Source organism: Xyrauchen texanus, chromosome 39 (genome assembly GCF_025860055.1).
Source record: "Xyrauchen texanus isolate HMW12.3.18 chromosome 39, RBS_HiC_50CHRs, whole genome shotgun sequence".
NCBI classification, from domain to species: Eukaryota; Metazoa; Chordata; class Actinopteri; order Cypriniformes; family Catostomidae; genus Xyrauchen; species Xyrauchen texanus.
In genome coordinates, this window is record NC_068314.1 from 10327620 (window position 1) to 10341660 (window position 14041).

The following is a 14041-nucleotide window of genomic DNA, read 5'->3' on the forward strand; positions in this document are numbered from 1 at the left end:
TCAGTGAGCGGATGAGAGGAGCAGCACATTCCGTTGACTGCACGCCAGCGGACATAGACATGAATGAGCTGCGCATGTGCACGCTGTGTTAGCAGGAACCAATCAGTGATCACATAGCAGCTGCCTTCTCCTTTGTTTTAATTCAAAACATTTAATTTCACCGCTTTTTCTTGGCATGCACTTATATTCACTACTAATCAGAGTTTTAATTCATTCCGGTTCGGTTTCTGAACTCTCCAACTTCAGATCGTATATTTACAGACTCTATACATTTTACTTATCCAAACACAACAATAAACCTTCTTCAAACTCATAAACATGTAACGTTAGCTAAGTTCCGTTCCGTTGTCTAACAGAAAATATGTAATTGAGAACCGTTTTACTGGACATTCGGCTATATACTTATATAAAAACAGTATGAGCACGGTTTAGGGGAGATAACCGTTATTATAAACTGAAGTAGGCTACAGTACCGACAAATTAGGTAGAATGCAAATACGACGCGATGACGTCATTAATATGCTAATGACTCATGACGTCATCTGGCGACATTTAGCTACTTTTCGAGCAGGCTTTAGCTACTTTCCATTGAAAATAGTTGGCAACACTGCACACAAGTGTTTATTATAACCAGCTTTGCCTTGCACGTCTCCCTCCCTCTTTGCACGCAAGTAACAGTCAGTATCTTGTGTGGCCACCAGCTGCATTAAATCCTATTAGTGCATAAAAACCTATCCCCTAGTCTTTTGTTCAAATAATAATAACAAAAATATAATAATAATAATAATAATAATAATAATAATAATAAAGACGCTGGCTCCCATAGAAAATGAACGACTTCCGGTCGATTTGACGCTCTCGACACCTCTGGTCTGAACGCATCATAGACTTTTAAACCGGAAGGAGGTAGTTTTCAAAATACAACCTCTTAAAGAAAATGGCGGAAGTCGTGGAGTTGCGGAAGCTGAAGGTGAGAGTTACAGTAAAATAAAGAGGTTTTGTTTTTATTTAGTGTTTGGATCTGTTAGTGAACTAGACAGTGATACATTATTATTTAATTCACCGTTTCAAGGTTCATTCGGCATTCTTGTGCCTCACATCCTAGTGAGTGTCTACCTAGACAACATTTTTGATCACAATGATTTCAAACCCTAAAGAGCTACTAGTTTAGACAGCATTTTTGCTCATCATGGTCTAAAAAAAAAACCTAGAGAGTTGCATGTTTTGCCTTCATAGGTTCAATCAGCAGCACTGGAATGCACCTAATGGTCCCAAAATGCTGTCTAGCAAGACCATCTCACAAGGTTTTGAAACACGGCCTACATCCGTTTCATGAGTTTAAATATTTACAATATTGGAGTACTTTTAAAAAAAAATAATATGATAGATGATTGTCCACAATCGGCGGCTGCATATTTGTTTCAGGTTGTTGTTGTTTAATGCTGAGATGAAGTGTGATATGTTTTTAGCAGGACTGACCCCGAACAAAGATTTTTCTAGTCGACTAGTAATCGTTAGTTTATGATGTGTGTGTGTATGGCTGAGAAATGTTATAAGTAACATTGCTAACACTGTTCTACATTACAGAGAAACACTAAAACGCAATAATGAGCATAAAATATACATTTTACAAGCGCGCACGCACGAAGCGAGCCGCAGCGACACTGGCAAAAGCGGTAATGATTCTAAAAATGTCGGAAAACCAGCAAGGAGACTGTCTGAACATTTTTTAATTTATTGAGAGAAATGCACATTAGGGTTGTGCCTACAGACGATGATCTCGGGGATCGACGATGGTCAGAGTGATCGCTAATAGCTCGTTTTCCCATTAATGTATTAAATTATTATTATTAGGCTATTATTATCAAATTAATATTACAAATAATTTGCACATAGACACACAGATACGCGATTGAAGAAACACTTTATTATATTATTAAGAACTAAATCAAGAATATTCACAGATCCCTCAGCCAGGGGTTTGCCGATGTAATTGATCACACTGGCAATCGTGCGATATGGCCCTACATCAGCACTGCTGTGCAGGCACAAGGCCAGGTCCGATATTTATGATAACAGTTCAATGAACAAGTACATATTAAAAAAAAATAGTAAATTTTAGTCAGAATCTGCCGTTGCTGGTTCAAACCAAATTATGCATTCAAACCTCTGTTAGTAATTCAAAAAGTGTCAGATGTCTTCAGAAATATAATCATGGCTTGTGCTGTTTCAAACAAGTTATTTGATAAACAAGGATGGATGTTTGTGTGAGAGAGAGAGACAGGAGTGTGTGTGATCACCTGTTGCCACACCCAAGCAGAGATGCTGTCAGCTTACTGAAGGTCAGCTTTCTCAGTGGAAAAATAGCATCCAAGTGGGTATTTCCCTATTTCTTGGTAGCCGGTGCGCAGGAGTCGATCACTATAGAAAATGCAATGTCCTCCGCCATTTTAAACAGCACACATTGTGTAAGTAATCAGTCTGTTGTGTCTCTCAGCTGTGATGAGCTGTAATGCCAAGAATGCATAGATGAAGTAGGTTCTTTGTCAGACAGATGTTGCCCTCCACAACTGTTGTAAAGCTATCTTTCAAATTGTTGAACAACATACATTTTAATTGCACTTTTTTTCCAGTTTCATTTTAATTTGTAGTTAAATAAAAGTTTGTTTCCTGTGGAGTTTTTTTTTTTTCTGCGACCAATCGACCAATCAAAACTTGGTCGACCAAGACTTTTCTCATCGACTAACATTTCTGACGTAGACTGTTAGGGGCAGCCCTAGATTTTAGATAGAAAGGAGCAATCTCACACCTGTGTTCAGATATTAAATTCATGGACTGACAAATCTGTAATCAATGTAAAGTCTGGCTCTGTATTGACATTATACAGAGACAGTGAGATCAGTTTCTAAATAAATGTATGCATTTCACGTGTTCTCGTTAGTTGGCTGAGCTGAAGCAAGAATGTGTTGCTCGAGGGCTTAATGCCAAAGGAAATAAAGCTGACCTGATCACCCGGCTGCAGGCTTACCTTGAAGAGCACGGTAAGTGTCTGTCTTTTAAATGTAATGCTTCTACCTGTTTTCCGGGTATCCGCGGGTCTTTAAAAAGTCTTAAATTTACTTTTTGAAATTTAAGTTCTTAAAAGTCTTAAATAAATTACAAGAAATTACAGAGTTCTTATATTTAGGGGTGTGAATTGTGGAGCTGCTTAAAACAGCAGAATCTGCGCGAGTCAAAATCATTTTTTAAAATTCAAAATAGTATTTTTAAATGAACTTCCCTTTATCAGGGTATCTGCCAAGAAATCAAATATAAATGTTATTCTGCACATGCTAGACCTTATTAACATTAGCACAGTAGTGGTATCTTTGATATTTGAAACACTCGGTAGACTCCAAAAAACAACTCCAGATAACATGAGTTGTGGAAAATCAGATTTAAATCAGCTTTTTACAGATTTACACCATGCATGCCATTGAAGAAATGGTAAGTCTTATCCCTCACAGCCTTGTTTTCATTCCCATTAAAAATCAAACATGGCGCTACTGTGAATAAGGTCTATAGACCAATCCTCTTATTTACAAAAATGTCAGCACAGGTGCAGTAAGTGGTGGCAGAAAGCCCACTGACTGCTGCGTTAGATTTGACAGATTAGAGAATTAAACGATAGTATGACAAAAAAACCATATACAAACTTATTCTTAGCGATACAATTACAATAATGATATGAGTTAATAACAAACATGAAATCATGTTCGCAAAGCATTACAGGGTATTGGAGTGCGGATACTTATAACTGTATTATTAGACACAGACTGCACACCTTGCAGACTAATGCGAACGCCTGACAGAAATGCAGGAAATAAGTTATGAAAAATATTGCTTTGTGGCTATTCTGTGTAAAGGATAGTGGAAACGGCGCTTGTCAAATCATTAGGGCTTTTCAAGTTTTTTGGGGAAGGAATTCAGACACTGTGGAGATAAAGACTCAAAAAACTCATGAAAAAAAATATGAGCAATTAATCTGCTCTGCTCTCTTAGAGGTATGTGTTTATTCTTTACAATTGTTTACAAATATATATTTTGAGGTGTTGCATTTATAGGCCCTATTTAAAATGTATTTGTTTTATCTTTTATTCATTTTTGCTCACATTCTGGCCTACTTTTTGTTTTCATTAGGGCCCGAGCACTGATGGTGCGAGGGACCCTATTGTTCTTTCAGACGTTTATTATTTTTTTCCAAAGGAATTGCATTTTTGAGGGCCTAAACATACTCAAACTCATGAAACTTTGCACACGCATCAGAAGTGGCAAAAATGTACATCTGATATGGGTTTCAGAGTAAGGTGTGGTAAAATGGCTGTATTGGTCCAACTACAAACTGTCAACAATGTTTGTTTTACGCTCCGTTTCATCTACACATACGAAAATCGGTATACATGTGTAACATGGGTCTCTTGGACCCATGCCCTAAACTCAGAAGGAAGTCAGCCATTTAGATTTTTCTCTTAATTTTTGCTCAGTTTTTGCCATTTCGAGGCCTCGTACTTTAACGAAGTCCTCCTAGAAATTTAATCAGATTTACTTAATGTTTGGTTATTCTAATCTAAATGCCTTGGCGATGCTAAATTGTGAAGCTTTTGAGTTTTCACTCTACTGCGTGGCTGTGATGGTCTGACAAATTTCGAAGTTGTTATAACTCTTTGTCCAATCATTGTCCAATCTGCCCCAAACTTCACATGTTTGATAATTGTCCTGGCCTGAATACATCTACTATACACACATATATTCAGAGAGTCATAGTGCCACCTACTGGCAACAGCCAGTTCCAGGTCTTGTACTTTAACAAATTCCTCCTAGAGATTATATTTAGTCAGTCTTAATCTAAAGGCCTTGGGGATATTAAATTGCTATATTAAATTGCGTTTTCGTTGAAGGGCATGCCAGTGGCGGTCTCGCAAGTTCGATATGAAAAGTCAAATTTTTGAGGCCTACACATGCTCAAACTCATGAAACTTTGCACACACCTCAAAACTGGGGAAATCTTACGTTTGATACTGGTTTTAGAATTCTGGCCAAATGGCTTGATAGTTACCTACAATATTTCAACGAAGCAGCCCTGACCCCACGTTTCACCTACACGTAAGAAAATTGGTAGGCCTATGTAACGTGTCAAAATGTACAAAATGGTTCTTTTAGAACCATATCCTAAAACCAACAGTAAGTCAGCCATTGTGATTTTTCTCTTCATTTGTTGCTCAGTTTTTGCCATTTCCAGGCCTTGTACTTTAACAGACTCCTAGAGAATAAATCAGAAACATCATAATCGGTCAGTCTAATCTTAAGCCTTTTGCGATGCTAAATTGCGACGCTTTTGAGTTTTCTTTGAACGGCGTGTCCGTGGCTGCCTGACATAATTTGACGTTTCGCCATGAAACGTAACTCAACCATGCAATGTCCTATCTGCTCCAAACTTAACATATAGAAGTGTTCAGGCCAGGACTCATAAAACAATATTCAGCTGTAGTCATAGCCACCTAATGGCAACAGGAATGTAAAAAAATATATATTTTTTTATTTTTTACATGTAGGTTTACACTGTGATACACTCTTAACATTTAAGTGCTAATAAATTGGAGTGACATTCCCCTTGAACATCAGCCCCAACGTGCACCAGGGTGTGAGGGGGCCCGTTCATCCCTGCTTGCATCTTTAATTGATTTTGTTGCTCTAAATTAACTTTTACGCATAGTTATGTAGATTGAAATGGAATTTCAAGCATTGTCAGCAGTGTCCTGTACAATTAAATCTATCTAAAACTATTTTAAACAGCATTTTCTTATTTTGTGTTACTTCAATGGGTAACACTAACGGTTGTATAAGTTAACATGAGTTAATACAATATGAACTAACTTGAACAAACAATAAATTGACATTAACCAAGATTAATCAATGCTGGAAAATTGGAGTATACATTGTTAATAATATTTAATACAAACCTTATTATAAAATGTTTAATTACTGTACCCAGTAATGATCATACTTGCGTTTTCAATGACCTCATATTAATTGAAACACTAGTTTACTTCAGGATTTTTTTTTAAAGGCGATCAAAGTAAGGCAATAAAATTGCTAAAATACACATATTCCTTCATGCATGCATGTTAACCTGATGTTGGGGAAAAGATTTTCATGATTTCACCTAGGGCCCCACAAACCCACAGGCCTGCCCTGCTCAGTAGAATTAAAATGAATTGCGTTCGTTTTTGAAGTTGTGCCATGATAGAAGCCGGATTGAGTTCTTCCAGTGATCACACGTTCTGCATTCTCCTGTATGTGGAGCATAATCTGGAAGCCTGCTGGAGTAGACTCACGTGTGACCGCTGCATGTGTGAGATGAGATGCATATTTGGAGCGCTAGAAGAATGTAATTGAATTTGCCTCGGCAGCTTGAATTTCACTTGGGCGGCCTCTGAAAAATTTTCAGTACCTGAAAAACCATGTTTCTTCAATTCTCCCAGTCTCACTTGAAGCCGCCCCAACTTCCATCTCTATTTCTCCGACAGATTGTGTACTGTGTATGTGTTACTCGAATAGAATGAAGTACACATTTCTTGCCTTGCGGTGAAGGTAAAAAAAAGATTTAGATAATTCAGTTAAATCAATTAAAAAAAGAATTCAGTTATAATCAGAGGCTTTCTTAACCGAAAATGTACCCCTTTTTACAAAAACATTTATGAATAATTCAAATTGTCATCTATCATTTTCACTGATAAAAAAAGAAAACCTTTAAAAACCCAGCACATAATTTTTCATTTTAACTATCTTTAAATGGCTTCTCTCTCTTTCAGAGCATGCACTGTCTGCATGTGTGTGTGTGTGTGTGAGAGAGAGAGAGAGAGAGAGAGAGAGAGAGCGAGCACTCTACCTGGTGACCATGAGAGAAAAAAGCACAATAATGGAAAATAATGCGGTAACGTTCCTCATCTCTGCAAATAGATTTTAAATAGAACACATCCTCTTTTTCAGATCTTAGAAGAGCGTTTGGCAGGGATTTCTAAGATGTGTATTATGTCCTGGATTTGACTTTGTTTTCGTATTGAAGTGCACGCTGTCTACAATCATCATACGTTTTTATGCAACAAGAAAAACATGTAAACCTAGCTTAACAATTTTTATTTTAACTGTCTTCACGTGGCGCATTTCTTTCTCTCTCTCTCTTTGTGCTGTCTCTTCTCTTTTTAGAAGAAGAAAATGAAGAGGATGTACTGGGAGTGTATGGAGAGGTAGGTTTCTTTGTATGTATTATATTTCCTTGAATGTTTGAGGAAAAAAAAAGCCTGAAGATAAACCTGTGTGGGGTGTTATTTTATAGAAGTGAAATTCATTATGAAGTTTGTATAGTCTGAAGTACTAGACACTCTCAAAGTCCCTGTGAACTGCCTCGACAAGCTCAATATCTTCTATGTGTTGTTGTATTTCTGGCTTAAGCAGGAAGTTGGGGAGGGACATAACGAAGGGCTTGTCGCTTTTAAAAAAAATAGGCTTTAGATAATGTCATAGCTCAGCAAACTCACACACATACATGTAGCTCTTGCAGTGACTTGAGAAAACAACAAAGACAAACATTGAAGATGCAACTTAAATTAAATAAATTACAGTGATGTGAAAAAGTATTTGCCCCTTCCTGATTGTGTTTTTATTTTTGTATTTTTTTTGTATATCCCATACTAAATTGTTTCAAAAATTCTAACAAAAAACAAAGGTAATCTGAGTAAACACAAAATACAGATTGATTATGATTATTATGTATTGAAACAAAAACGTTATCTAATGATTATGGTATCTGTGTGAAGTATTTGCCCACTTAGTTACTAAATCCACAAATATATGAAACTGTGTTCATAATGGGGTTCAGCTGGACTTGACACCCCCAGGCTTGATTACTGCCAGCCCTGTTAAATTAAATCGACACCTAAATATAACCTTTTCAGCAGCATGAAGTAGGCTAAAAGGTCTCACCAGTAGCACATTATGCCATAGTCGAAATAAATTCCAGAAATTAGGAAAAAGGTTATTGAAATATATCAGTCTTGGAAGGGTTACAAAGCTATTTTTATGGCTCTGGGACACTGAAGAACTGCGATGAGAGCCATTATCTTCAAATGGAGAAAACAGTAGTGAATCCTTCCAAAATTCCTTAATGTATAGCGACGAATCATCCAGGAAGTCACACATCGAAGGAACTACAGGCCTCTCTCACATCAATAAGGGTCACTGTTCATGACTCTACTATCAGAAAGACAAAAATGGCATCCATTGAAGAGTGTATAGGCGAAAACCACTGCTAATCCAGAATAACATTACATTTAGTTTTATGCATTTGGCAGATGCTTTCATCCAAGGCGACTTACAGTGCACTTATTACAGGGACAATCCCCCCGGAGTAACCTGGATTAAGTGTCTTGCTCAAGGACACAATGGTGGTGGCTGTGGGGATTGAACCAGTGACCTTCTGATTACCAGTTATGTGCTTGAGTCCTCTACGCCACCACCACTACATTAAGGCTCATCTGAATTTTGTCAAAACCCACCTTGATAATCCTCAGGCCTTTTGGGAGAATTTTCTGTGGACTTATGAGTCCAAAGTGGAACTGTTTGGAAGACACTGGTCCCGTTACATTTGTAGTAAATCCGAATTCCACATAAAGAACATCATACTTACTGTCAAGCAGGGTGGTGGTACATTGATGGTGTGGGTATGCTTTGCTGCTTCTGAGCAAGGGTTACTTGCAATAATAGAGGGAAACATGAATTTTGCCCTTTACCAAAAAATCCTAAAGGAGAATGTCTCATCATCAGTCCATGAGTTGAAGCTCAAGCGCAACTGGATTTTGCAGAAAGACAATAAGTCCACCTCTGAATGGCACAAAAGAAGCAAAATTAAAGTTTTGGAGAGGCCTAGTCAAATTTGTGACTTGAACCCAATTGAGATGCTGTGGCAGCACCTTAAACTGGCAGTTCATGCTCAAAAACCCTCTAATGTAGCTGAACTAAAGCAGTTCTGTAAAGAAAAGCGGCCAAATTTTCACCACATTTTGTTAAAGATTGATCTCCAGTTATCTGAAGTGTTTGCTTGTGGTTGTTGCTGCTAAAGTTGGCACAACCAGCTATTAAGTTTAAGGGGCAGTTAGTTTTTCACATGGGTGATATAGGTGTTTGATAACTTTTTTCTTCAATTAAAAATATATAATTGAAAACTGTTGTTTACTCAGGTTACCTTTTGTTTTATGTTATATCTTGTTTGAAGATCTAAAAGAATTTTGTATGAAAAATTCACATTGATTACATCAAGTTAATTCCAATATCAGAATCAGAATGAGCTTTATTGCCAAGTATGCTTACACACACAAGGAATTTATCATGGTGTCAGAAGCTTCCAGTGCAATGTATAAACATACATTCAAACCTATACATTTAAACATATATATATATACATATAGTGACATAAAATGCAATATAAAAGATAAATATACAATAGCACAATAATGTTAGAATATTTTATTCAGTTATACAGTTATGTGAAGTTGATGTAATGTATTGAAGAAGAGGTAGGATATGTTAAAGAATATAAATGAAATATGGCTATAAGTAGGAATGGATGGATTGAGTATTGCACATGGTTGTATCCAAATGAAATAATTTGGTGGATGGACTGAGGGGAAAGCTGTGCCTGGCTGTTCTGGTGCTTAGTACTTTATAGCACCGGCCAGAGGACAACAGTTCAAAGAGTAAGTGTGCTGGGTGAATGAATGGGGTCAAGAGTGATTTTCCAGCCCTTTTCGTCACTCTGGATGCTTGCAGTTCTATCTGGGTGGGTAGGTTAGTGCCAGTATTCCTCTCAGCAGTCCGAACTATCTGATGTTTGTCTTGGTAGCTGAACCAAACCAGACAGTTACAGATGTGCAGAGGACAGACTCAATTTATCAGCAGCACCTGTGGCAGTTTGAACTTCCTCAACTGGCGAAGGAAGTACAACTTCTGCTGGGCCGTTTTCAAAATGGAGTCAATGTGGGTCTTCCACTTCAGGTCCTGTGAGATGGTAGTGCCCAGGAACCTCAATGACTCCACTGCTGCCACAGTGCTGTTCAGAATGGTGAGTGGGTCTTATGTTGGGTGTTCATCCTAAAGTCCATTATCGTCTCCACTGTTTTAAGCATGTTCAGCTCCAGGTTGTTTTGACTGCATCAGACTCATCGTCATCTTGGATGAGGACGATGACTGTAGTGTTGTCTGCGAACTTCAGGAGCTTAACAGAGGGGACCTTGGCAGTGGACTCATTTGTGTAGAGGGAGAAGAGTAGTGGGGAGAGCACACATCCCGGAGGGGATGCAGTGCTGATTATACATGTGCTGGAGGTGAACTAACCCATTCTCACTACCTGATGCCTTTCTGTCAGAAAGCTAGTGATCCATTGACAGAGCCAGGAACAGAGAGCTGGGTTAATTTAGTCCATAGGAGAGCAGAGTTGATGGTGTTAAAAGCTTGCAATAATCTGTCTAGAAGTTGAAATATGTAATGCAGTCCCATATTGACTGCATCATCCACAGACCTATTTGCCCTATAAGCAAATTGAAGGGGATCCAGAAGGGTTCAGTGATGTCCTTCAGGTGGGCCAACACCAGTCTCTAAAATGACTTCATGACCATGAATGTCAGAGTGACGGGTCTGTAGTCATTTAAGTCCTTTGATCTTGGGTTTCTTTGGGGCAGGGTTGATTGTGAAGTTTTTGAAGCAGCAGGAAAGTTCGCACTGCTCCAGTGATCTGTTGAAGAGCTGTGTAAAGATGGGGGCCAGCTGGTTGGTGAAACATCATCTGGGCCCTGTTCTTTTCTTGTCTTCTATTTCTGGAAGACCTGGCACAAAACTTCTTCACAGATCTTAAGTGCATGTTGAGTTGCAGGAGAGGGGAGGAGGGTGGTGGCAGGAGGTGTAAATGTTTGTGTGCTTTGAAGGTCGTGGGGTGTGAGACTGGGGTATGGTGTCTTGTAGTTGGTAAAGTCTTTGAAGCCTCTCCACACTGATGTAGCTTTGTTAGCTGAAAATTGTTTTTTCAGTCTGTATTTGGCCTGATTGTACAAAATACACTTCTGTAAGCATCCTCTTTGGCCTGACGAAGCTGCCCGAGTTTTGCTGTAAACCATGGTTTGTCATTGTTGTATGTTAAAGAAGTCCTAGTATGAATGCACATATCCTCACATAAACTGATATATGATGTCACTGTATCTGTGTTCTCGTCCAGGTCTGTGGCTGCAGCTTCAAAAACACTCCAATCAGTGAAGTGAATGCAGGCTTGTAGTTCCAGCTCTGTATATATTTCATATCTATCTTAATGGTGGAACATATTAAAAAAAGTGAAAAAATGTTGATTTCATGAAGATTTCAGAGGCAACAAGTGACAACTCAAAGGTTCTTATACTCTAGAATGTGAATCATTAAAAAAAAAAAAAAGAATTTCAATCATCCCTTGGCAAGCTAAGCCTTGAGCAGGTTCTGAGGGTCAAGAGATGAGGTTACTTGCAAGTGGTTATTTTTTCATTTTATTGAGCCATTTCGTTCTAAGGGTTTAAAAACGAAAGTTCAAGGAACATCACAAAATAGAAGTTAAATGTGTAAACTCTGAGTTGTGGTTGGAAGTAGAGTACACTAGAATGACATTTGTTTCTTAGAGTTACTCCTTATTATTAATGAGAAGGAAAGCTTCCATCCAATCGCAGCACTGCCTTATGCATGAGCTCGCATAAGAACGTCAATTCAAACACGTTCAAGTATGTAATGGGGATTCCGGGCAGGCTCAAGACTTCAACAGCACTCGTGGAACAGAAACGAGAGGACCTGTTTTTGTAGGGAGGCTGTTCTGCTTAGACGGGACGCATATCCATATGTCTGTTAATGGACAGGATAACACGATGGATTGTTCAAAAACTTAAAACAATGATGAAAACCAAAAGCTCTCTTTTGTATTTTTTACATTGTGCAAAGTTTTACACTGTATACCTGCTCATCATTACAAAGGAGTTGAACTACTGGATAACTTGCACACAGACAACATTATACACAGATAAGATTAGGTGGTTGAGCGGGTTGTCCACTAATCGCAGGGTTGGTGGTTTGAATCCTGGCCCACACGACTCCACATGCCAAAGTGTCCTTGGGCAAGACACTGAATCCCAAGTTGCTCACAATGGCAGGCTAGCGCCTTGCATGGCAGGATATGGAAGAATATGCAATAATGTTCCCACACACTGATAGATAATTTTTAAATAAGTGTCCTGAGATATCTCACCAGTCTCTGTGACATCTGTAGACTTTGTAAACGGCAAACAAATACTTGTTTGTATTTGAAGTGGATAATTGAAGCTATGATTCCTAATATTTGTCAGTTAAGGGGCATTATTTTGCCACTTAAATTTGACAGCCATAGGGGAACTAGGATTGCACAGTTTACCGGTACTAATAAAATAACGCAATACCAAAAAATTTGGGTACCGTATTACAGTATCTTGCCATTAACAAAATGTTATGAAATGTGACTGTTTTGAGATTAAATCAATGACAATTTGAAAATGACCTGGCCAAGTGTGATCATTAAAAAGCAGGAGGATGTTATGTAATTAAATACAGTCAGGTCCATAAATATTGGGATATTGACACAATTCGAATATTTTTGGCTCTTTACACCACCACAATGGATTTGAAATGAAACGAACAAGATGTGCTTTAACTGCAGACTTTCAGCTTTAATTTGAGGGTATTTACATCCAAATCAGGTGAACGGTGTAGGAATTACAACAGTTTGTATATGTGCCTCCCACTTTTTAAGGGACCAAAAGTAATGGACAGATTAACGATCATAAATCAAACTTTCACTTTTTAATACTTGGTTGCAAATCCTTTGCAGTCAATTACAGCCTGAAGTCTGGAACGCATAGACATCACCAGACGCTGGGTTTCATCCCTGGTGATGCTCTGCCAGGCCTCTACTGCAAATGTCTTCAGTTCCTGCTTGTTCTTGGGGCATTTTCCCTTCAGTTTTGTCTTCAGCAAGTGAAATGCATGCTCAATCGGATTCAGGTCAGGTGATTGACTTGGCCATTGCATAATATTCCACTTCTTTCCCTTAAAAAACTCTTTGGTTGCTTTCGCAATATGCTTCGGGTCATTGTCCATCTGTACTGTGAAGCGCCGTCCAATGAGTTCTGAAGCATTTGGCTGAATATGAGCAGATAATATTGGCCGAAACACTTCAGAATTCATTCTGCTGCTTTTGTCAGCAGTCACATCATCAATAAATACAAGAGAACCAGTTCCATTGGCAGCCATACATGCCCACGCCATGACACTACCACCACCATGCTTCACTGATGAGGTGGTATGCTTTGGATCATGAGCAGTTCCTTTCCTTCTCCATACTCTTCTCTTCCCATCACTCTGGTATAAGTTGATCTTTGTCTCATCTGTCCATAGGATGTTGTTCCAGAACTGTGAATGCTTTTTTAGATGTTGTTTGGCAAACTCTAATCTGGCCTTCCTGTTTTTGAGGCTCACCAATGGTTTACATCTTGTGGTGAACCCTCTGTATTCACTCTGGTGAAGTCTTCTCTTGATTGTTGACTTTGACACACATACACCTACCTCCTGGAGAGTGTTCTTGATCTGGCCAACTGTTGTGAAGGGTGTTTTCTTCACCAGGGAAAGAATTCTTCGGTCATCCACCACAGTTGTTTTCCGTGGTCTTCCGGGTCTTTTGGTGTTGCTGAGCTCACCGGTGCGTTCTTTCTTTTTAAGAATGTTCCAAACAGTTGATTTGGCCACAGTTGATTATTTTAAAAGATTACTTTTTCAAACTAGTCATAGGCCATTCGCCTGATCAGAACCAAACCAGTGCAGAAACATTCTCTGGAGTCCCAAAATGAAAAGTTATCAAAGGAATTTTAAAATTGTATTTTATCAAATGGTATGCCAAAACATTTGTAATGGG

At 38.5% G+C, this 14041-nt stretch overlaps 1 protein-coding gene across 1 annotated transcript in view; it reads left to right on the forward strand.

Annotated features, from left to right (window-relative positions):
* Positions 1 to 878: 878 nt before the first annotated feature.
* sarnp (SAP domain containing ribonucleoprotein) overlaps positions 879 to 14041 on the forward strand; it is a 39562-nt gene continuing 26399 nt past the window's right edge. The window contains exons 1-3 of the mRNA XM_052111705.1: positions 879 to 970; positions 2942 to 3041; positions 7246 to 7286. Coding sequence (XP_051967665.1) covers positions 938 to 970; positions 2942 to 3041; positions 7246 to 7286 — 174 coding nt within the window. The 5' untranslated portion in view covers positions 879 to 937. The remainder of the gene's footprint in view (positions 971 to 2941; positions 3042 to 7245; positions 7287 to 14041) is intronic.